Source organism: Panthera uncia (genome assembly GCF_023721935.1).
Source record: "Panthera uncia isolate 11264 chromosome A3 unlocalized genomic scaffold, Puncia_PCG_1.0 HiC_scaffold_12, whole genome shotgun sequence".
Taxonomy (NCBI): Eukaryota; Metazoa; Chordata; class Mammalia; order Carnivora; family Felidae; genus Panthera; species Panthera uncia.
The window spans coordinates 14,589,460-14,613,227 of NW_026057579.1; the positions used below are offsets into that span (position 1 = coordinate 14,589,460).

The window sequence follows — 23,768 nt, forward strand, 5'->3', positions numbered from 1 at the left end:
GTATCAGAGGCCGATTGGCTGAGAGAGACGCGGGGGCGGAAGTGCGTGCATGGACCTCTTGTTCCCGCCCCCTCCTGGGTTGCCCCTGAGTTCTACAGAGGTGAAGGTAGAGGCTAGAGCGACCCTACCGAGGCTTAGGTGGAGTAGAGAGCTAAAGTCAAGGAGCCTTTGGCATTTATTTCTAATGCTGGCAAATTTTCACTTAGTGCTGAACATTTTTATGTTACGTGATTTAATTTTTTTGCAATACCTTGTGAAATAAATAGTATTCCCATTTGAGGAAGCCGGAAGAGTAAGAAGCTTGCCCAGAGGCGTACATCTGGGTCTCTGTAGTAGTTGAATTTGAACTCAGACTAATTACAGAATATCGTGTTCTATTTCCTAAAACACTAAATTGACATACAATTAATTTTATTACGGAAGTAATATTATAGAATACAGGAAATAAAATAGTTTGATAACGATTCAGTATCCAGCACATAAGTATCAGGAAATAGTCTTACGAAAATTATATGCTAGTAATAAGAAGGCACAAAACAAGTAGGGAGAAAACAATGTTTAATATATTGATAGTGTCATGTAAAAATAGAGTTATGAGGTGAGGTGGGGTAGAGCCTGAGTGGTACAATTGGTTGGGTATCTGACTCTGGATCTCATCTCAGGTCTTGATCTCCAGGTCATGGGTTCAGCCCTGGTTGAGCCGGCTTGAAACAAGGAAATTATTAATAGAGTCATGCTACAAAGTGTGATTGAGTAGCTCATTTATAGTAGTCAGAGAAAGGAAATAAAATTTGACTTCTGAAAGACAAAAGTCTTTCTGCGAAGATTATTCAAGGCAGGATAAAGAAGCCATGTGCCTGAGTCAAAAACAAGCAGGAGTGTTTCAAGAACCGAAAGACAGTATGTCTGGAGCTTTGTGCTTGAGGGGAAGAAATGAAGAGATCTAAATGGTAAATGGGTCAGATGAAGCAGGAATGTCTAACTTAGGGGTAAGAGGATTGTTGTTTTTTGCTTAAACAGGAAGCTGGTGGAGGATTTTAACAAGGGAGTGACCTTTACACTGTGATATGGAGACTGGACTGGAGGTGGATGTAAGAGCAAACATTTACTAAGCACTTATGTGGTAGGCACCATTCTAAGCGTTTAACATGTCTTAGCTCATTTAATCCTCATAACAGCCATTTGATACAGATACTATTTTAATCCCTGCTTGGAAAATTGTGTGCCAAGGTCACACACTTACTAACAAAGCTGGAATTCTGTAGGACACAACTTAGTTCTAAGCCTTACCTGTTGCTCTGTGCTAACTACTCCTGGACAAGATTAGAAGCAGGAAGACAGATTAGGACGTTATTGCTTCATTTACACAGAGCAAATCATTGATTTTTGACGTTTCTTTACAGTCTTTTTAAAAACAAAATTGGAATCAAACAGTACATATTGTACTGTTTTGTGTAAGGATGTATTCTGACTTTTCTTTCTCTTGTATCTTAATTTTCCCAGAATTTTGTATTACTGGCCTTAAAAAATTCAATTGTAGGCATGTGCCTTAACGTACATAATTCCTCAGTGATGAGTATAACAGGGTGTAAATGTAGCATAAAGAAACCTCTCAAGCTATTTTAAAAAAGAAGATATACTACAGGGAATTGGGTATAAAATCATAGGAAAGAACTATACAGGAGATCAACAATGAAACAGAAGACTTGAGCAATACTATATACCTATTAGACCTAATATATCTCTAGAATACACCATCCATTAACAGCAGAATACACATTCTTCTCAGGTGCATCTGAAGCATTTTCCAGGATAGTACATATGTTAGGTCATAAAACATTTTTCAAAAAATTTAAAACGATTAAAATAGAAAATATGTTCTCCAGACATACTGGAATGAAATTAAAAATCCAAAACTACAGGAAATTTGGGATTTTCACATCTTCTGGAAATTTAAAAAACATAGTCTTTAAGTCAGTAGGTCAAAGAAAAAAATCTCAAGAGAACTTTGAAAACACACTGACCTGAATGAAAATGAAAATTCAACATACAAAATGTACTGGATATAGCAAAAGCTGTAGGTGGAAATTTATAGCTATAAATGTCTATATTTTAAAAAGAGGTAAGATCTCAAATCAAACTAACTTTCCATCACAGTAAGTGCAAACAAAAGCAAACAAAAGGAAGTAACTAATAAAGCTTGGAGAGGAAATACATAAATAGAGAATAGAAAAATAAAAAACTAAACAAAACCAAAAATTGGTTCTTTGAAAAGATCAATGAAATTGGCATAGCTTTACCTAGACTGACCAAGAAAAGGAGAAGACTCAATAAAAATCAGGAAAGAAAGAAGACATTTTACTATTGGTTTTGCAGAAATAAAGAGGATAATAAGGGAATATTATAAACAATTGTATGCCAACAAATTAGATAACCTAGATGAAACAGACTAATTTCTATAAAGACACAAATGTCTGAAACAGACTCAAGAAAAAATAGAAAATTCAATTAGACATTTAACAAAATATTGAATTTATAATTAAAGAAAAAAAACTTTACACAAAGAAAAGCTCAGGCAAAGATGGTTTTACTGGTGAATTCTACCAAATATTTAAAGAATTAGCACCAACCATTCACAGACTCTTCCCCCAAAATAAGAGGGAACACTCTCCAGTTCCTTACAAAGCCAGAGTTAACCCTTGATACCAAAACTAGACAAAGACAAGAAAACTACAGACCAACATTCTGTGTGAATATGGATGCAAAAAACCTCAACAAAATAGCAAAATGAATCCACCAACATATAAAATGAATCATATACCAGGAATGAGTGGGAATTATCACAGGAATGAAAAGTTGGTTCAACATATGAAAATCAGTGTGATATGCCATAATAATAAAGGACAGATAATCACATGATCATCTCAATAGATGCAGAAAAAGCATTTGACAAATCCAACACCCCTACTTGGAAAAACACTCAACAAAGTAGGAAACACAGAAACGGGTTATTTGAGTAATTAGTCCTTTTAGTTTGGAGGTAAACTATTTTGTAATTAGACCTAGATCTTTGTATAAAATGTCATCAGGCTTTTTATTTTGAAAATATTTTTGCTGTTAACCTTATTCTTCTTCCAGCTCTTTTGCTATTATCTGTATTATAAAGTCTCGTTGCATGTGTTTTGTTCACATATTATTTGTTTAATGTATAAGGGACTGTTCCAAAGGAAACAGATGTGGAGTATAAACCTGCTAAACCTTCAATTCAATCCTAGCCAGTTCTAAGACCTAACAATTGGAAGTTCCATTAGACTGGCAATCAATTGTTGAAAAAGTGACTTGTCAAATTGTGCCTTGGTTATCCTGGGCCTCCGTGAGGACATTCCTGTCTTATCCAATGTATCATTTTGGTTAGTCTATATTCTGGGGTCAATGATGGTTTGAATGTAATATCATTTCCTCTCCTTGGCTGCTTATAAAATATTTTTGCTTTTTTTTATTTTTTGCAATCTGATGTATCCAGATATGATCTCTGTTGTATTTATTCTTCTTGGGGTTCACTGAACTTTTGGTATCTGTAAGTTGATGTCTTTCATCAAATCGAGGGAAACTTTAGGTATGACTGCTTCAAATGTTTCTTTTGCCCCATTCTCTTCCTCTCCTCTACTTTTTGTTCCTCAAACCAGAGGTAAATTAGACTGATATTTTCCCCTACTCCTGAAACCAGTATTACACTATATGTTAAATAACTAGAATTTAAATAAAAACATGTAAAACAAAAATGACACATGAATTAAAAATAAAGTAAAACAAAACATATTGATATTGTCCCACAGGTATCAAACCTTTGCTATTTCTTTTTTTCTTCCTCTGTGCTTGAATTTGTAATTATATTGGCTTGTCTTCTGGGGGTCTTCCTTCTGCTGTGTCCAGTTTACTCTGAAGCCCATCCAGTGAAATTTATTTCAGATACTATAGATTTCATTTCAGATTTTTACTTTTCATTACCAGACTTTCCATCTGGTTTTTAACTTCTATTTCTCCACTGAAAATCCTAATCTGTTCATCCATCTTTTTTCCCTATTCTTTAAGAAGTATTAAAACTGTTTTAAAATAACTGTGTTAATTCCAACCTGTGGGTCATCTCTCCATTTGCTTCTACATATTTTATATTGATTATGGATTTAATTTTTCTTTGTATGATTAATTTTTTACTGTGTACTGGACTTTGTGGATATGTTGTGAGGACTCTGGATTCTATTTTATTCTAAAATGTGTTTTCTTCTGGCTGTTAAATTACCAATGGATAATCTTGATGCTGTGAAAGCTTTATTTTAAACTTTGTTACAGTGAGTTTATCCTTTTGCCCATAGTCCTAACAAAAGTATGGCCCTTAGGTCTAGGATGCTGTGCTTTCTCCTTATTATGGTCCTTTTTGGATTTCAATGGGAAACCCAAAATACTTACTAACCGTCTCTTAGTGGAAATTTTGAACTTTGTATTCCCCTGGCAGCTACTTCTTCTCTACAGTTTGTTAGACTTCAACTATTGCTTTCTGCTAGGTTTGACTATTATACTGCACAGGTACAATTTTGGAGTTCACTAAGGATTTGAAAGAAATTTGTAGGCATATTCTAGGGCTTATAGTTCTGAAATTCTCTTCAAAATTTCTCTCCTCATTTCCAGCTGTTCTACAAGCCCCAAATGTCCCCTCAGCCCAGAAAGACTATTACATTCTACTTGAAGTCTATTTCTAAGCACAGTGCACAAACTGGAAATTGCCCTTGGGGCAAAAGCTAGTTAATGTGGATCTCTTCTAGTACATGATTTTGTGCAATTTCTGCCTATTTCTGCTTGCTCTCTAGAGTCTTCTAATTATTGCTTTTTATATTCAGTTTATAATTATTGGCAAGAGTTAGTCCAATACAAGCTACTGCTAGACTGCAACCTCTGAAACCTCACATTTCAAATAAACAAGTTAAAGGCAAAATAAAATGTATTTATTTCCACTCCATTAGGATAAAAACCCTCTTTATGCAGCTGAACCTAATTCATTTTTTTTTTTTCTGAAGTACAAAAGACCAAATTAAAATTTGAAGCATTTCAAGGAAAATCCTTTGACTTAAGGGTCAAAAACCAACCTGTAAAAGGCTCATTCTACCAAAAGAATTCATTTTTGGGGGCACCTGGGTGGCTCAGTCGGTTAAGCGTCCAACTTCGGCTCAGGTCATGATCTCACGGTCCGTGAGTTCGAGCCCCGTGTCGGGCTCTGTGCTGACAGCTCAGAGCCTGGAGCCTGTTTCAGATTCTGTGTCTCCCTCTCTCTGACCCTCCCCCGTTCATGCTCTGTCTCTGTCTCAAAAATAAACGTTAAAAAAAATTTTTTTAATTCATTTTTGTACAAAATATAAAGAATTCTAGCCTATAAACAAAGACTGCTGCGTATTTACTTACATTGGAATGCTAGTAGCTGCTTTTCCTCCACTTCTTCCCAAGCACAAAGCACAGTCAGAAATCTAATAACCTCAGTGGGTAGACTGACTTAGAATATGCTTTTACCTGGGTTGCCTGGCTGGCTTAGTCAGTTGGGCATCCAACTTTGGCTCAGCTCAGATCATGATCTTGCAGTTTGTGGGTTTGAGCCCTGCATTGGGCTCTGTGCTGACAGCCCAGAGCCTAGATCCTGTTTCAGATTCTGGGTCTCCCTTGCTCTCTGCCCCTCCCCCACTTGCACTCCGTCTCTCAAAAATAAATAAAAACATTAAAAAAAAAATAAAAAATAATAAGCTTTTACCCTTAAGTTATCTGGAAAGACAGTACTGCTTTTTCCCCTGGCTCAAAGTCCTGTACATCAGTAAGTTTTAATGTAGTTTATAAAACTCTGCCATGTTAACCTGAGCACACCAAAGCTGAATGTTTTAAGCATTACCTTTCATGACGTTAATATGACACAGAGCTCAATGCAGAACCCTAAAGGTCACAATCTAATATTAATTCAGAAAGTCTCGACAACTTCTATCTTTATCGAAAATGACCAGACCGATCCCTTACACCTCCTATTAGATCATTATCTTTTTTCATGATCCTTCTATGAAAAAAAAAACAAAAAAAACGCTTAAAATAAAACTTGGTCATAGTAAGTCATAGAAAGTAGGTCTCTAGCTCTAAGCTCAACTTCAGACTTTAGTCAGGGAAGTAAAATAATTTCTATACTGTATGGTTATTCATACAATAATATAATTCTCAGTGTTTATGACAATATTAACTTGTCTACCTCTTCATATTTGAAATCTTTGTTACATAAAAACTATTCCAATAAAAATAGTGAGCTACATTAAATTACTGCAGGTAGAATCATGATAATTTTAAAGATTATATTTTAAAAGCTGGGCTTGAAGCACACAGATCTTTAATATGACTGAACAGTTATTCACATATGAATAATGCTAATCCTTTTTTTAAATGAAAATACAAAGTGAAATTTTATGAGCTTTATTGAAAATGTCTTAACTTTGGATATTCCCAATTCTTGTCATCATGTATGTATATTGCATCATCTTTTATTATCAAGATCTTATAATTGATGCTTTAATGTTTGAGACCTTAAAAAGATAGAACATATGACTGAAAATAGGCATGGTTCTGGCTTAAAAAAAATTTTTTTTCTATTTATCCCAAGCCTCACTTCTGTTACCTAGGGAGTTCTAAGGTCATGATTAGAAGAGACATTTAAATTACAGCTACAAATAGCATATTATCTTAAGAAATGAAACATCTTCTATATTTACATAAATCCTTGACAGGAACAAGAGGAAATTTAAGAAGAATGTATGTTTTCATTATAAAATTCTTATCTAGCCAGGGCAAGTTTTTAATGTATTCTCTCAAAACCAAAGGTGTTTCTCCTAAATGAAAAAGTCGTTGTTACTACTATAAAATTATTCTTTCCACCCATGACATCTTACATAAAAGCACCAAAGAAAATTTCTGTAAACAAACTTTTAACCAGTAAACTAAGGGCAAATATCCATTTGCCTTTATTACAGTATTTAAAAAGCCATGATATGAGTCACTACTTCCTACAATGACAGTTTTATAATAAAATCCAGGCATACTTATACAAACAAGAAACGGAATTACTGTACATTTTGGGGGGAACAAAAGGCAGATTAACAGACTAACTTTTTAGTTAACAAAGTGAGCACAAGAAACCTATAAAATGTACGCAATGTATAAAAATTCAGTAATTTTTAAAGTTTCATTGACGGGATTAATCATCATTAGGAATAAAAGATGGTAGATCCACTGGCTTATAATCATCCTGTAAACAGTACGAAAGCAATGAGCAATAAATTAGAAATGTCTTAGCTCTCAGTACTTCCCTTCTCTCACACAGGAACCACTTTTACGGCAGTTAAAATTGGCCTTCTTAAATATTAGAATAAATCTAGCAGAAAATAAACTCCATTAGGAATAAATTAACAGTCTACAATAGATTTCTGACAAATATATTAGAAAAAAATACTGCAGGTCACACGAGGATTGATCTACACGTTGTATGACAGAGTGACTCAAACCTTCTAACCTCCTTTTCTATTTTACTAGATTTGCTGTGTTGCTATCAACAAATGGCTTTCTAAATTGGCAGCAAGGTAACAGAAAGGTGAAAATGCAATTGTATCCTGACTGTAGATTTATGGAAAGAAAAAAAAAACAAAAACCTTCAAAACACTTTTTCCTTTTACTGTTACATAGGAAGAAGTTTCATTTGGCACACTGGATTTGTAAAGAGGAAAGAAAAAAAAAGTAACTTAGAGTGTTTGGTATTCTAATCTGTAGTAAAGACGACAGTAGGAAAGGAAAATAGAAAAATTACTATTTTAAGAAAAGACATCAGAAGACAAACAACCAAAGGCGCTTGTGTCTTCTACCATTCACTGTCTCTGGAATACTTTCATCTGCAACACAATATACAAATTATTATTTACATTATGATTATATTGGTAAAGAAGACCAGAATCAGTTTTTGTTGTGCTCTAACTTACAGTGCCCATTGGGATAACTAGCAACATAGGCAAGAAGGCCTTCAACAAAATACTCCATTTGCATTGTATATTTTATTTAAATTTGTTGTATGGTTCATCTGCTGGGGTGCACAAGTAATTTTAAGACTCTGAAAAGTCCTGTAAACTTAGGCTGAATTTCTGTAGCTGATAACTATTCGACGAAGATGGTGTGTTACTCTCTTCGAAAGCAAAAACGTTCTGCAGGCTTATGAAGGTCTTTCCTTAAACAGTGGTATCGCCAAAGTCCTTGTTCCAACGTATGTATGCTTCTAAGGTTTGAGGGCTCACGCTGCGTTTTATCTTTTTCAAGGATTCAGTGAAGTCAGATAATCGAATATTTCTCATCTAGATTTTAAAAAAACACATGACGATACAAATGATGAATACGTACACAGTAGTTAATCCAAAGATGGACTGAAGTAATGATGCTATTGCTTATTAATGTTATAAATCTATATAAATATATTCTTAGAAAATCACGCCAATCATCTTATTTTACCTATTATAGGGTAGGCAAGTTTGCTATGTAAGAAATCTTACAAAAATGCTATACTAACATATGTGTTTAGCTTCTTAGGCATTAACATTTTAAATCATAGTATCTTCCCATTATAAAAACAGAAAACACTTATTATACAAAATGTGACAAAATATAGACAGGCAGAAAAAAGAATCACAATCCCACCCTTCAGAATTCTCAAGTTTCACTCACTAGCTAAATTCATGCTATGTTTATCGAAAAGGGAAAGAGGGTTTACAAGAAGCACATGAGACTTTAAGGAAATGTTGCTTTTTACATTTCTTGTCTCATTTTCTGACCTTTTTAATGGGCTATGAGAATGTAGAACAAAACAATGCTGAGTTAACAATGTATCTGTATCTACTGAGAGATTTTTAAAACCCAAAAGGAGCTTGGCACGAAACGACCCATTTTTAAAAATTGTCAGTAATATATACATGTGTATTTTGCCCAAAAAGAAGTTAAAGGATAATCTGAGACAAAATGTCAACTGGATATTTATATATATTCTTTTTATTACTCTTATAAAACCCAACCTAAATACTTCACGCACGCTCTGATATCTTGATGTGCACAGATTGATAAAAATCACCCACATTTGTAACTTGTAGCCTAATCTTAGTCAAAAAGTAAAAGGATATATTGTTACCACATAATCACTATATGAGCCCTACATGTTTTCTTATTTAGCTATAAAACACACACTGGCTCTTCCTAAAGGCCAAAGTGTGGAAGGATGATAAATGTGTTACCTATGATATTCCTGAATAAAATTTATTATAGAAATTAAGGTTTTAAAGGTTTTGATGAAATTCTAATTGAACTGTAAAGTATGGTGTACATATACATATGAAATTTATATGTGATATTTTGAAGTTAGTAAGAGACAAATGTATACAACAGGAAAAAGCAAATGGTAGCTAATTTGAGAAAGAGAAAAATAAATAGCAAAGATGTCTTAACAAAATAATGAAATAATAAAGTTAAGCTGGATACAAACTGTGCGCTTTAAAAACAAAGTATATTATACCCTGAATTTATAACCCCAAATTTTTAGCATTAACTTTTAAAAACACAGAATTCCAATACAATTGTTTCTATTCTTATAAACTATAAAATCAAATGGAGTTCATCTTACCTAAATGTGTGTATACAAACCAGTACCTGACAATACAGTTAGTTATTAAAGTTGTACGAAATAAAATTCTAGTATACTTAGGGCACCTGGGTGGCTCAGTCGGTTAAGTGTCCGACTCTTGATTTTGGCTCAGGTCATGATCTCCCAGTTTGTGAAATCAAGCCCCGTGTGGGGCTCTACACTGACAGTGCAAAGCCTGGTTGGGATTCTCTCTCTCCCCCTCTCTCTCTGACCCTCCCCACTCATGTTCACTCACATGTGTGCCCTCTCTCTCTCAAAATAAATGAGTAAACTTTAAAAAAATAAATAAAACTTAAAAAATTACAAAATTCTAGTATACAATTTTAGAAACCAAATTACTTGTTTTCCTCTCATCTCATAAATGTGACTGATAAAATAGATTTCCTTAATTTCTATATCAAAATGCCATTAAGTATTTATGTATTTTTAAATCTATGGACACTTACATATGGATACATAGTATCCACACATTACACACAAGTAAGTCTCCATATGGATACTGTGACTACTAGGATACTATGTAAGTGCCAGTCTGCTTTAAGCATTTTATATATATTAACTCATAAGTCTGGAACTAACAGCTAAAAGTCTACCAAATAATTAATACTAAAACCATCAGATTAAAAATAAACTGGATAAAATATACAGAACCAAAACTTATAACAAGGTCACAAAAGGTACTGTAATGTTATTTCTTGTAATTCATTCAGTAGTTTCATATTTAATTTTAGTGTTCCTAACATTTAGTTTAAAATAAGGTTCATATGGGGCGCCTGGGTGGCTCAGTCGGTTAGGTGTCCAACTTCGGCTCAGGTGTGATCTCACCATTGGTGGGTTCAAGCCCTGCCTTGGATTCTGGGCTGACAGCTCAGAGCCCGGAGCCTGCTTCAGATTCTGCGTCTCCCTCTCTTTCTGACCCTCCCCCACTCACACTATGTCTCTCTCTCTCTCTCAAAAATGAATAAACATTAAAAAGATTTTTAGGGGCGCCTGGGTGGCTCAGTTGGTTAAGCGGCCGACTTCGGCTCAGGTCATGATCTGGCAGTCTGTGAGTTCGAGCCCCGCGTCGGGCTCTGTGCTGACGGCTCAGAGCCTGGAGCCTGTTTCAGATCCTGTGTCTCCCTCTCTCTGACCCTCCCCTGTTCATGCTCTGTCTCTCTCTGTCTCAAAAACAAACGTTAAAAAAAAAATTTTTTTTTAAATAAAAAGATTTTTAAATAAGGTTCATATATATTTTTAAAATAGTGGATAAAGTTATATTTTTAAGTATGGGATTAAAATTCAAGTAGATATTATGCTGTAATACTGGAATAAATGTACTCCATCAGAACGAATTCATGGTATTTTAAAAATACGTGTATTTTCAGGCTCTTGCCATTGGAATAGTCTAATTCAACACCAGTACTAATAAAAAACAATGTAGTATGGGGGTGCCTGGGTGGGTCAGTTGGTTAAGCGTCAGACTTCGGCTCAGGTGGGTTCAAGCCCCACGATGGGATCTGTGCTGACAGCTCAGAGTCTGGAGCCTGCTTCGGATTCTGTGTCTCCCTCCCTCTCTGACCCTCCCCCACTAGCACTCTGTGTCTCTCTCTCTCTCAGAAATAAATAAACATTAAAAAAAAAAAAAAAGAAATGCGTTAGCATCTCATAAGAGGGCCTATCACACTAAGAAACTGCAATGAATCACATTACATTGGTATTGTTTTTATAAGGAGGAAAACAAACACTGAAAAACTAATAGAATATGAAGGGATTAACTTGTTACAAAGAGTAAAATCCTCAAGTTTTCTATGATTTTCTTCTGTTTAGTAGTTACATAACATGATTTGATAGAAAATGACTTAATGACTATGTACAATAATTTTTGTCCATTACCAAAGAACATTGTAAGAGACTGTAATTTGATATGCCTCTAGATTTTGAAATGAAACAAAGAACTTTTTCTAGCTTCTAACCAAATCACAGACAAAAATCCAGACAAAAGAGAAGTCTTACAATATAGAGAACCAGAGCAAAGAAAATTATAGAACAGTATACCTCACTGGCAGACATATTCTTTACTTGTTCTGGTTTCAGTTCTGTAAAATATAAGACAGCCACTTTAAAAAAAAGGTCTGTAAGTTTAAATTGCTGAAAAGCAAAACCAAGTAAAATGATCTAAAAGTACATGTTTGATATAAATTATTTGTATTAAAAGGAAGACACAAAATATTAAGCACAATTTATAAATGCTTAGAATAACATTCCTTCTTAGGAGTAACTGGGAGGCATTCAATTTCTTTGCATATTGCCTAGGAGTCATAAATTTTACCAATTTGAGATTGAACTTAAAAGATTCAACTTGTTCTTTACAAAGGCTTTAGGTTATTTTTTTTAAAGCCAACAGCTTTGTCTGCTTCAGAATTAATAGCTAAAACATTCTGGAAAAAATACAAATGGTTTATATATTAGCTACTGTTTTGAGTCCACTATCTGAACAAGATTTTGTACCTCTGGCAGTAAGAGTTTGACTAGAATGCTTTGCCAGAATCTCAAAATATATTCTCAAGGTTATACTTATTTTGCTCCAAAGCAGCAATTCCGAGTCAGTACACTGTCTCACTGCAGGAGATGTGTTCTTAGAAGCTGCATGTTCCATGTTCTATTTTATTACCACAGCCAGCAATCTGAGTGCATAGTTAAGAGCATCACCCATCCACTGCCCATGCCGCCTGTGGAAAAGCAGCTGAGAATATCTAGTCTAAAGTGGTATCAGAATGGTATTTCAGAATCAACAAATAGGAATCAACACAAAGCAATTCCTCAAAAGATAACAAATAATAATACAAGTAAAAACTTCTCTTACACACTTTAATTTCAAGTGATAATCAGATTACTCAAGTTGAAAAAAGCCCAAAACCAGAAAAGAACATTTTCCCTTTATTTTTCTTTTTCGCTTGCTTAAAAATGTTTTCTTTTCCTTTGGGTTTTCTGCTGGCTACCTACTATCAAGAAGTGAAACATAGGACAGATGGTAATTTATCATGGTGAGCACTCCTTAATGTACAGAGCTGTCTAATCACTATGTTGTACACCTGAAACGAATATAATCTTGTATATTAACTATATTTCAATAAAAAATTTTTTAATTAAAAAAAAACAACTGAAACCTGTTGTTTATAATAGGGGTCATGGTCTATTGATCCATGGACTGTCTTTGTATGGTCTGTGAGCTGAGAATGGTTTCGCATTTTTGTTTTTTTATAAAAACAAAAAACAAAAAGAATATGCAATGGAGAGCCTATGTGGTCCCACAAGCCTAAAATATTTATCAGGCCCTTCACTGAAAAGTTTGTGGACACTCAGTCTAGAGACTACCACATACCGGGGCACCAAGGTGGCTCAGTGGTTAAGTGTCTTGACTTCGGCTTAGGTCACGATCTCCCAGTTCATGAGTTCAAGTCGACATTGAGCTCTGGGCTGACAGCTCAGCGCTCAGAGCCTGCTCTGGATTCTGTATCTCCCTCTCTCTCTCTGCCCCTCCCCCGCCTTGTGCTGTCTCCCTCTCTCTCGCTCTCTCTCTCAAGAATAAACATTAAAAAAAATTAAAAAGAACAAACAAGAAAAAGAAACTACTTCATATCAAGTTTTCCAGCAGCTTCAATGCTTTCCTACTACTACTTAAAAAACGCCTCTCAATAGGGCTTCCTAAACTTCGAAAGTGGTCTAATAAATAGGTCAAAATGTCTCAAGCTCTGTACACATACCTCGGATAGGACCCAGTGCTGCATCTTTTGCCAAAGCTGTTAGATCACTTCCTGAATATCCATCGGTCATTCTGAGAATGGGAAGGAAGAAAGAGCAAATGATTCTCATCTTTGCAGATTTAAAATCCTCCATGTAGAAAGAGTGTAAAATCTAGTTTGCCTCTGTCATCAAGCAGACAGCTACACACTTTGATTTTAAGGGCACAGAAAGGCCCACTTGCTGAAAACAAAGAAAACCATCTATGGCAGGCAAGGCTCCTTAGAACGAATGTCTCAAATTTTCATCATAAGAATCATTTCTTTACATTAAGGCATATTATATGTCCAAGAAGCTCCATTAGATATAAATACATCCCCTGGAAAGGTAACAGCCATAAGCCATTGCTGGCCAACTGATACATAACCATTAATTATTGCTCTGTAAGTAAGTTAATGAAATGAATGTTTCTTTACCTTGACAAAGAACACTGCCAGTCAAGGTAGATTCCTTTTCTTTTTTTTAACTAAGAATATATATTTTTTAATTTTTCTAGTAAGCTCTGCACCTAACATGGGGCCTGAACTCACAACCCTGAGATAAAAAGTTGCATGCTCTACTGACTGAGCCAGCCAGGTGTCCAAGGTACATTTCTTTAAATATAGGACAGACAAGGTAAAGGACGAGTCTGGGGTAGAAGACATTGGCAAAAAGAGGCACACCTGAATGGGATGCCACAGTGGAGAGTCCTGGGCAGCCAAGAGATTATCAAAGGGAACTAAGAACTAGGGAGGGCAAAGGGGAAGAAGAAAATAAAACACGAAAAGAAAGCATTTACTTATCATGTACTATGTTAAATAACTATAGAGATCAAACATTATTAGCTGAATTCTTTACTGGAACAACAAAGAAGAACTTCACTATTTCCAAGTATTGAATTTATTCTTTCTTCATAGGTTATCTGGGACTCAGAGTATTTACTAAAATTACCAGCTATTCACATACTTCTTGAATATTTAAATTACTTTGTGAGATTTTTCAAAGACTAAAATTCAACAAGTGCACCTCCCATATTCAGTTTCTACTTAAGTACACCACTTAGAAGATGTAAAAGTTAAAAAAATTATGTGTAATATAAAGAACAAATTTATATGAGAATATTTGTGCTGGTGTGGGCAGAGATAAGTGTCTTAAAAATTTTTAAACTATTTTAATACCACTTATAAGTTTTAATAAATTTATAAAAAGCATGTACTACTATCAGATATTTAGGTCATGTCTTGTAGAGGATCTAGAAATTTAAATTCAGATACCATATCTAACAATGAGAGATAAGAAAAAACATAAAGGAAGCAGAGGATGAGACGAGCAGTTTTCTGAAAAATAAATTACTCATTTCACACTTGAGTTTACTTTAAACAAAAAAGAAAAAGACTTCTTTATGAAAGAAAAAACTTTAAGATAGACCAAATCAAATTACTCACCTAGCAAGTTGTGCTAGTTCTTTTTGGGTCAATGGGCTTCCTTGTTTACATAATAGATTTTTAAGTAAAAGTAGTCGTGTCTAAAAAGAAATATTAAAGAATTATCAGTCTCAAGAATTAGCTTAATGAAATATCCAAAAACTAGATTCAAATCCTGACCCTCATTTACGAGCTGAATGATCACACACAAATCACTCTAGTTCTTAGAGCCTCGCTCATGTCTGTTAATTGGAGTTGAAACGACCATTTTTTGAGAGCTCTTAAGAGACTTAAAGATAATCCAAATAAAGCACTAAGGAATTAGCTGCTGCTACTATCAAGGATGTTAAGGGTCTGAGCTAGACAACCACAATTTTTTAAAAAAACACTTTTCTCGAGGTATGAATTCATATAACACTAATCTCACCATTTTAAGTGTAACATTCAGTGACTTTTAATAAATATATAGTTTTGCAACCATACCGTACTCCACTTTTAGAACATTTCTAACACCCAAAAAAGTTCAATCATGCCTATTTACACTTAGTTCTCACTCCCACCCACAGCCTCTGCAAACCACGGTTTCCTTTGTTTCTAGAAATTTGTCTTTTTTGAATATTTTATATAAATGGAATCATATGATAGGTTATCTTTTACATCTGGTATCTTTCACTTAGTATGTTTTTGAGGTTTTTCCATATTACAGCATGTGTTAAGTATCTCAATCCTTTCATTGCTAAACAGTATTCCATTAAATGCATATACCATATTTGTTTATCCATTGTCTAACTGATGAACATTTTAGACTCCTTACAGTTCTTGGCTATTATTTATAATGCTGCTATAAAAATTCTTATATGTGTCTTTGTGTAGACATGTTTTCATGGAATTACAGGGTCTTATGGTAAGTTTACATTTATCTTTTTAAGAAATTGCCAAACTGGTTTCCAATCTGGCTGTACCAATAATTGGAAGATCAATATTGTCAAGATGGTAGTCCTTGTTTCCATGTTAAAAAAAAAAATTCAGACATAGATACATACCTCCTCGTTTGGCAAAGACACATATACCCGTTTGATGAAACGCCTAAAAAAAAAAGGATTCAAACAACTTCAGAAACATACATTTGAATTTACAAGTAACTCCACTCAAGCAGCAAATGACAATAAAAAAGTTTTTTTTTTTTAATGTTTATTTATTTTTGAGACAGAGACAGAATGCGACTGGGGGAGGGGCAGCGAGGCACAGAATCTGAAGCAGGCTCCAGGCTCTGAGCTGTCACTACAGAGCCCGACGCTAAACTCATGAGCTGTGAGATCATGACCCGAGCCGAAGTCAGACACTCAACCGACTGAGCCACCCCAACAATAAAAAAGTTGGCGCCCCAACAATAAAAAAGTTTTAAGTGTAATACTCAAGGTATCTGAATGCATTTTAGTAGTCATTAAAGTGAAGAGTTATTTTGTTACTTTTTTTAAGACTTTATTTTTACATAATCTCTACACCCAACATGGGGCTTGAACTCATAACCCCAAGATAAAGAGGCACACGACTAAGCCAGCCAGGTGCCCCTTGAGTTACTCTTTAAAACTCTCTAGATAATGTTTAAAATTCCTTAATTCACTATTGTCAAGTTCTCATATGTTTTTAATACAAACATATGAGAGCTATTAAAACAAAAAATCTGATATGAGGAGCAGAATAAAGAGATCTCTGCTGTCTTCTTGAAAGGGAAAACAATTAAAATCAATAAGGACCACAGAAACAGATATGCAAACTTCACTATCAACAAACTCAGGTAACATTTACACAACTAGAGAAGGGCTGCCTAGGGCAGTGAAAAATATACGAAGGAGGGGACACATAGCATCTGTTGCTGGAGGTTCCAGACACGGCTATCAGAGCACAGAGTTTTCCAAAGGAAACAGCACACTCAGGAGGAATAAAGCCAACCTCCCCATATTTAAAGAAGCATGTGAAGAACGGCTCTGCATATCATGTGAAACCTAGTCAGGCAGGAGCAGGGGAACTGCAAGGCAGGTGAGGCTGAACGAAGAAACTCAAAGACACATCATTTTTGTAAGAAGACATCAATCAGTCTGGCAAGATCACAAACTGTCTTGCATGGACTAATCTTCATCAGGTACGGTTTGATTGTGACTCAGGGAGACTGCCTGATAGTCCAGTCTACTCATACGACAACTCAAGATACTTGCTCGGTAGCTCTTCTCCTAGAGTATCACTCCAAAACTAGGTTTGCCAAGAAAACTCCCCTTTATTCAAATAAAAATAGTAACCAAACAGGCAAAAGCACATGGCTATTCTTTTAAGTGCTAAAAAAAAGAGGGAAAAGGTTACCATAAATATAGAGAACATACACAAGAAGATTTTTCCAAAGAGCAAATTAAATTTGTGACCAAGTAACTTTCTGTGAAATAAAATTATTTAATAAAAAAAAAAAGTTTTTTACGAAACAAGAGCTCAATGAGATGTAAGTGTCTCAAGGCAATGACACACAAAAGCTCAAGGAAATAAGACAATAGAAGATGAAAAATGGGATTGCAGAGATCCGGAAAGCAACGAAAGCGAAGAAGAAAACCACCAAAGACACAGAGGTTACAATGGTAGCACAAAGAAGATCAGACACAAACTGAGTAGGAAATAAGGACAACAAACAAGAAGACAAACAAACAAAAAAAGAAATTAGAGTTAAAAAGGACTAGAAAGGAAATTAAAGATAAGGAAGACAAAAAGAGGCAACATAATGCATAAATTGTGTGAAAGAAAAAAAACAGAATAATGAATCAGGAAAAACTATTAAAGGTAGTATTCAAAATAACTTTCCTAAAACAAAAGAGATTCATAACTCTCAATTTAAACAAACACCAAATCCCAGAAAAAATAACACAGATCGACATCTTTTTCAAATAACTAGATTTCAATAGTTAAAAATTATATCCAATAAAGAGAAAAAAATCAAGTTAATCCATAAATGTGAATAAAAAGCAGGCTGGCTTCAGACTTCTACACTGCAACATTTAATCCTAGAAACAATGGAGCAATGTAATAAATTCGTCAGGCCAAGAAAGGGAGGCCCAAGAATTTTATGCTGAGTCAAACCATCCTTCTAGTGGGAGGGGAATAAATTTGTTCAATCATACAAGAACACAGAACATAATTTCCATGAATCCTGCTTTTATTTGCTTTTCATGAAGCCAACTAAAAGAAAAGTAAGAATCAATTCTGGTGTTTTAAGATAATTTAATCCTAATCAGAAGAAATAAACAATTTGCCTGCAACCAAAGTGAAAACTAGTTTTCGTGGTATCATGTTGGCTCTGCCTTCAAAATCTTTAGTAGGTAACAAGAGGCCAAAGGATGAATACCAGGAAGGAAATAATTTGTCTTCAAATTGAAAGTGAAGGAAATAAGACATATGTGAGGTGAACACAGGAGCAAATACACCTGTAATCGATGTGTGTTTCTACATAAATCCCCCTACCTGAGAACAGCCTCATCAAGCTCTTGTGGCCTGTTAGTTGCACCCATTACAAGCACTCTGTCATCTCCAGCAGATTGTACCTGTAAGACAAAAAAATTTTTCAGTACTTTTAGGTAAAGTAATAACAAAAATATGATAAATATCTGTATTTCTAATTTGAGTCATTTAATTTGAAAATATCTACACTAAGATGCTACCACCTTAAAAATACCATAATCAATACTTACACCATCAAATTCTATTAGAAATTCAGTTTTTAGACGTCTACTAGCATCATGTTCTCCTTCTCTTCTTTCACACAAAAGGCTATCAACTTCATCTAAAGGAAACAAAAGGATAAGACTTTAACATAAAGCCACACAACACCAGTCATCTGAGATTAATCTAGTTTACTACTTGTTATTAATATTGTAGGTCCTGCACAATTCATTAGTCTTTAACTTTGCACTTCTTTAAAACGTGTTCCTTCTGAATACTCTTTTTCATTATACCTCTCAAACTTGGAGAAGGGAATTTCATAAATATTCAACTAACTTAGTTAGAAAACATTTTCTTACCTATAAAAATTATAGAAGGCTGAAGTTCTCGAGCCACAGCAAAAAGAGCTCTCACCAATTTCTCTCCTTCTCCCACCTAAAAACAAGGCATTATACACTGTAATACACATAAAATGCAACATTATTCCAGCTGTTTAAATTTCATGATTAAAAGTCTTACATCTAGGAATTTCCTTTCTTTGCAACAACCAAAGATTTGGTTTAAGGAATTGTGGGAGGAAGGTTATTGAACCATCGCTTATTTAAAAAAAAAAAAAAAAGACTATTATTTAATACAGTCTGATAAGTTTTTTGGGTTTTTTTTTGGGTTTTTTTGGTGCTGAAACCTAGACTGGTCCGGTAAGTACTTTAAAAAATGAAATACATCTCTGCTTTGCTTGACCCTACATTCTTAAGACTTGAGAATGGAATAGCTATTAGGGGTATAACTAGTGAGAAGATGGAATATTAGGAGAGAGAAACAGACACTGTACATATTTCTTAAGTCCTTGGTTGTAGGGTATATTCATACAACCAGGTAAGTTACAAAGTGCTCTACTAAACTAAACTTACTTAAATTAACTCTCACAATATCACTGTCAATAAGTATAAAAGTATTTCTAGATAGCCAAGGAGGTCTATGAACACCCCTTGCGACATTCCAGGGGATGAAATGCTATAATAAAACAATTCTATGCATTAAAATCAACTCATGAAAGGGTCATGAGGTTTGGGATAATCCACTGTAAAAACTCTTCTGTCCTCTAGGTGGCATCTATTTTTTTAATTGAAAATTTCATTAAAAAAAAGAATGGCCTCAGATTTAGAATCACAAAGCAAATATTCTGAAGGACCCCCGTGAGAGATCACCTGCTGACAACATCAACACTTTATAAATGAGGCCTAAAAGTTTTCTTTTCTTAACACCAGCTCAGTACCCAACAGTTAAGTTGGAATCCCTATCTCCTAACTTCCAAGACAGTGTTTTCCATTATACTATGTGTATCATGTTGGGTACATCTACTTGAATAACAATTTCACTTATAAAATTTCACATAGAAAGTAAAATATAACTAAGAAAAGAGATATCATTTTACAGTTACTTTTAATTATGTTATAAAAATGAGAACTCAGCCAATACCTGATCTTGGATTTCTAGTCTTCAAAACTATAGGACAATAAATTTCTGTTGTGTTTATGGTACTTTGTTACACAGCCCCAGCAAATTAAAACAGTATTTGAGAGCACAATCCTAACTTCAAAAGAGCCTAACTTTGTCTTTTGAAGAGTGATTAATGTCCATCAGAGCTAAATAATAGATATAAAACTCAAAAATATTTCTTGTGTAATGTTATTACCATTTATACTTAGTAACATCTAGACACCAACATAAAATATGACAATACTGGAAAAAGAACACTCACATATTTTGAAGTTAAACTTGCAGCACTTATGTTGAAGAAGGTTGCATTGGATTCTGCAGCTACTGCTTTAGCCTTAAAAATCACAAGGGCAAAACATTATATTAGTTCAATATCTTCCTTTATAAAGAACCACACTTGAGGGGCGCCTGGGTGGCTCAGTTAGTTAAGCATCCAACTTCAGCTCAGGTCATGATCTCATGGCTTGTGGGTTTCAGCCCCACGTCAGACTCTACTCTGACAGCTTGAAGCCTCTTTGGATTCTATCTCTCCGTCTCTCTCTGCCCCTCCCCGACTCGTGTTGTCTGTCTCTCTCTCAAATGAACATTAAAAAAATTTTTTTAAATAAAAGAACATTTGATCAACTTAAACACTAAAAAAGATTTTCCAAAAATATAAAATATTACATGATTCCTGATATGTGGCAATCAGTGTGTTTCTTCTCAGCAATGAAGAAAAAGTCTAGGAAGAGCTATGCTTCTTTCCATTCTCCCTATTTTTTCTAAGGGAGATGGATAAGGAGTGGTTAAAAAAAAAGGGTGTTAATTCCCTTCTTAGTTATAGAAAGATAACTGGTTGGGGAAAGAGAAACAGCTCAACTCTTTTCCTCTTTACTTTTCCCCTCTAAAAGAGCTATACAGGAGAAAGAGGTATACAGATCCCAGTAAAACCTCGGGCAAAAGGATACTGGAAAAAAAAAATGTATGTAAATTATACTTCAATAAAAAAAGAAAGAAAAAGTGTGTTATCCTGATTATTTATTTATTTTGAGAGAGAGGGGGTAGTGGCAGAGAGAGAGAGGAGAGAGGGGGAATCCCAAACAGACTCCACACAGCCAGCTGGGAGCCTGACATGGGGCTCAAACTCACAAACCGTTGAGACCACGACCTGAGCCAAAATCAACAGTCAGACGCTTAACAGACTGAGCCACCTGGGCACCCCCTCTGCTGAATATTTAAATAAAGCTGTTAAGATAGGAAGAAAAAAAAAATCAAGGGCTAGGAAGATACAGAATATAGTAAGGTAAGCTTTTCTGAAGTAAAAATGTTATTATTTAACTTGGGAAAATAATGAAAACTACACTTAAATTTAACCACTCCAAAACATACTACTGAAGAGAACATAATGTGTTTTTCCATCTATTTCTTCATTGAAAACATGTTTAAAAAAAATTTTTTTTTTTTAACATTTATTTATTTTTGAGACAGAGAGAGACAGAGCATGAACGGGGGAGGGGCAAAGAGAGAGGGAGACACAGAATCGGAAGCAGGTTCCAGGCTCTGAGCCATCAGCCCAGAGCCTGATGCGGGGCTCTAACTCACGGACCACGAGATCATGACCTGAGCCGAAGTCGGCCACGTAACCGACCGAGCCACCCAGGCGCTCCTGAAAACATGTTTAAAAACTTAGGAGAAGGGGTGCCTGGGTGGCTCAGTCGGTTAAGCGGCTGACTTCGGCTCAGGTCATGATCTTGCGGTCCGTGAGTTCGAGCCCCGCGTCAGGCTCTGTGCTGACCGCTCAGAGCCTGGAGCCTGTTTCTGATTCTGTGTCTCCCTCTCTCTCTGACCCTCCCCCATTCATGCTCTGTCTCTCTCTGTCTCAAAAATAAATAAACGTTAAAAAAAAAAAAACTTAAAAAAAAAAAAAACTTAGGAGAAGTATATTATAACAAAAAGAAAATCATAAAAATAACTCAGAGGTTGTGCTCGCTTCGGCAGCACATATACTAAAAAATAACTCAGAGGCAATATAAACTTTTTTTCATAACATTATCTCTAATTATCTAAACAGAACATTCAAATTCTAAAAGAATTCTTACCAGCATTGTTTTTCCATTTCCAGGTGGACCAAAGAGTAACAATCCTCTGGCAGGAGCTCTAAGCCCTGTGAACAACTAAAATCATATACTTTAGTTCACAACTATGATTCTGGAGACACTTTTTTTCCCAAACATTTTAAGTCTGTCATCTGAAAAGCATCATTTTGGGGACGCTTGGGGGTGCAGTTGGTTGAGCATCTGACTTCGGCTCAGGTCATGATCGCATGGTTCGTGGGTGCGAGCCCTGCATAGGGATCTGTGAACAGCTCAGAGCCTGGAGCCTGCTTCAGATTCTGTCTCTGTCTTTCTCTCTGCCCCTCCCCCACTTGCGCGCGCGCGCGCGCGCGCGCGCGCGCGCTCTCTCTCTCTCTCTCTCCCTCTCAAAAATAATTGTTAAAAATAAAAAAAAAAAAAAGCATTTTTCTGTAGCATCCTCCTAAACAGAACTCCTCAGAGCTCTAAAGAGAACACATATAATCAATAAATTGGTGTAATTATTAAAAACAGAAGAAAACAAAGTTTTTAAGAATCTCATTGAAAATTAAAGCAAATTGGTTAAACAAGACATAATGAACACAGACATGCTTCTCTACTTCCTTTGGAAATGTCACCAAAATAATAGTAGATGAAAAAAGAAGATCTAAATCTTCAAAATAAAGAGAACACGAAAGGAAAAAACAGAAGACACAAAAATTTTTGTAGAGAGAGAACAAAGTGTGGTAAATTATTTTGCAGAGGTGATGGAGCTAAAACCTAAGTGCCTGCTTGTAAAGGGATACCTAGATACCAGCAGTGAGTGGATGTGAACAAAAACCCTGGAAAACGTCAGGACGTGGAAGTATGATGTATCAGAGAAAGCAGGAGGAAGGCGGACAGCCACGGAGGAACTGCTTGAAAGTTTGTATGAGGAACAACTAAACTGAGGTGCCCACCCCCCCTACCAAGATCACCAAGATCCAAGTACTCCTCTTTCACAAACAAAGGAGGCAAAAATTGTGTCCTTTAGAGATATTAAACCTGAGTCTCCAGACTCAAAGACACCAGGCATGGCAGAGAGTCAAGTGTGAAGCACGAGACTGATATCACTTTGCTTAATAGTGAAAGAGTATGTATTTTTAAGTTGAACCATATGAAATGGCTAATACTTAAAAAAAAACTTTTTTATTGTTTATATATTTTAGAGAGAGAGAGCACGAGTCATGGAGGGGCAGAGAGAGAAGGGGACAAAGGATCTGGCAGATATTCAACTTTCAAAAAAGTATTTATTTTGGGGGCACCTGGGTGGCTCAGTCGGTTGAGCCAGTTCAGGTCATGATCTTGTGGTTCATGAGTTTGAGCCCCACTTCGGGCTCTGTGCTGACAGCTCAGAGCCTGGAGCCTGCTTCAGATTCTGTGTCTCCCTCTCTCTCTGCCCCTCCCCTGCTCAGGCTCTGTCTCTCTCAAAAATAAGTATTAAAAAAAATGATTACAATACTCTAATACTATAATCCATGTAGTTGCAAATGGCAAGCTTTCATTCTTTTTGATTGCCAAGTAATACTCCATTGTATGTATGTACAC

At 35.3% G+C, this 23,768-nt stretch overlaps 1 protein-coding gene across 3 annotated transcripts in view; it reads right to left on the bottom strand.

The window, feature by feature from the left end:
• Positions 1-8,098: 8,098 nt before the first annotated feature.
• The window catches only part of SPAST (spastin), a 51,422-nt gene continuing 35,752 nt past the window's right edge, over positions 8,099-23,768 (bottom strand). For 2 of the 3 annotated variants that reach the window (XM_049652336.1, XM_049652335.1), the window contains exons 8-17: positions 22,209-22,283; positions 20,393-20,464; positions 18,990-19,065; positions 18,660-18,751; positions 18,433-18,512; positions 15,975-16,017; positions 14,953-15,032; positions 13,492-13,562; positions 11,783-11,823; positions 8,099-8,411 (exon numbers count right to left, since the gene is read on the bottom strand). In XM_049652336.1, coding sequence (XP_049508293.1) covers positions 8,289-8,411; positions 11,783-11,823; positions 13,492-13,562; positions 14,953-15,032; positions 15,975-16,017; positions 18,433-18,512; positions 18,660-18,751; positions 18,990-19,065; positions 20,393-20,464; positions 22,209-22,283 — 753 coding nt within the window. In that variant the 3' untranslated portion in view covers positions 8,099-8,288. Of the gene's footprint in view, positions 8,412-11,782; positions 11,824-13,491; positions 13,563-14,190; positions 14,254-14,952; positions 15,033-15,974; positions 16,018-18,432; positions 18,513-18,659; positions 18,752-18,989; positions 19,066-20,392; positions 20,465-22,208; positions 22,284-23,768 lie in introns of those variants that run through there. The other variant, XR_007462429.1, reaches the window with a different exon arrangement.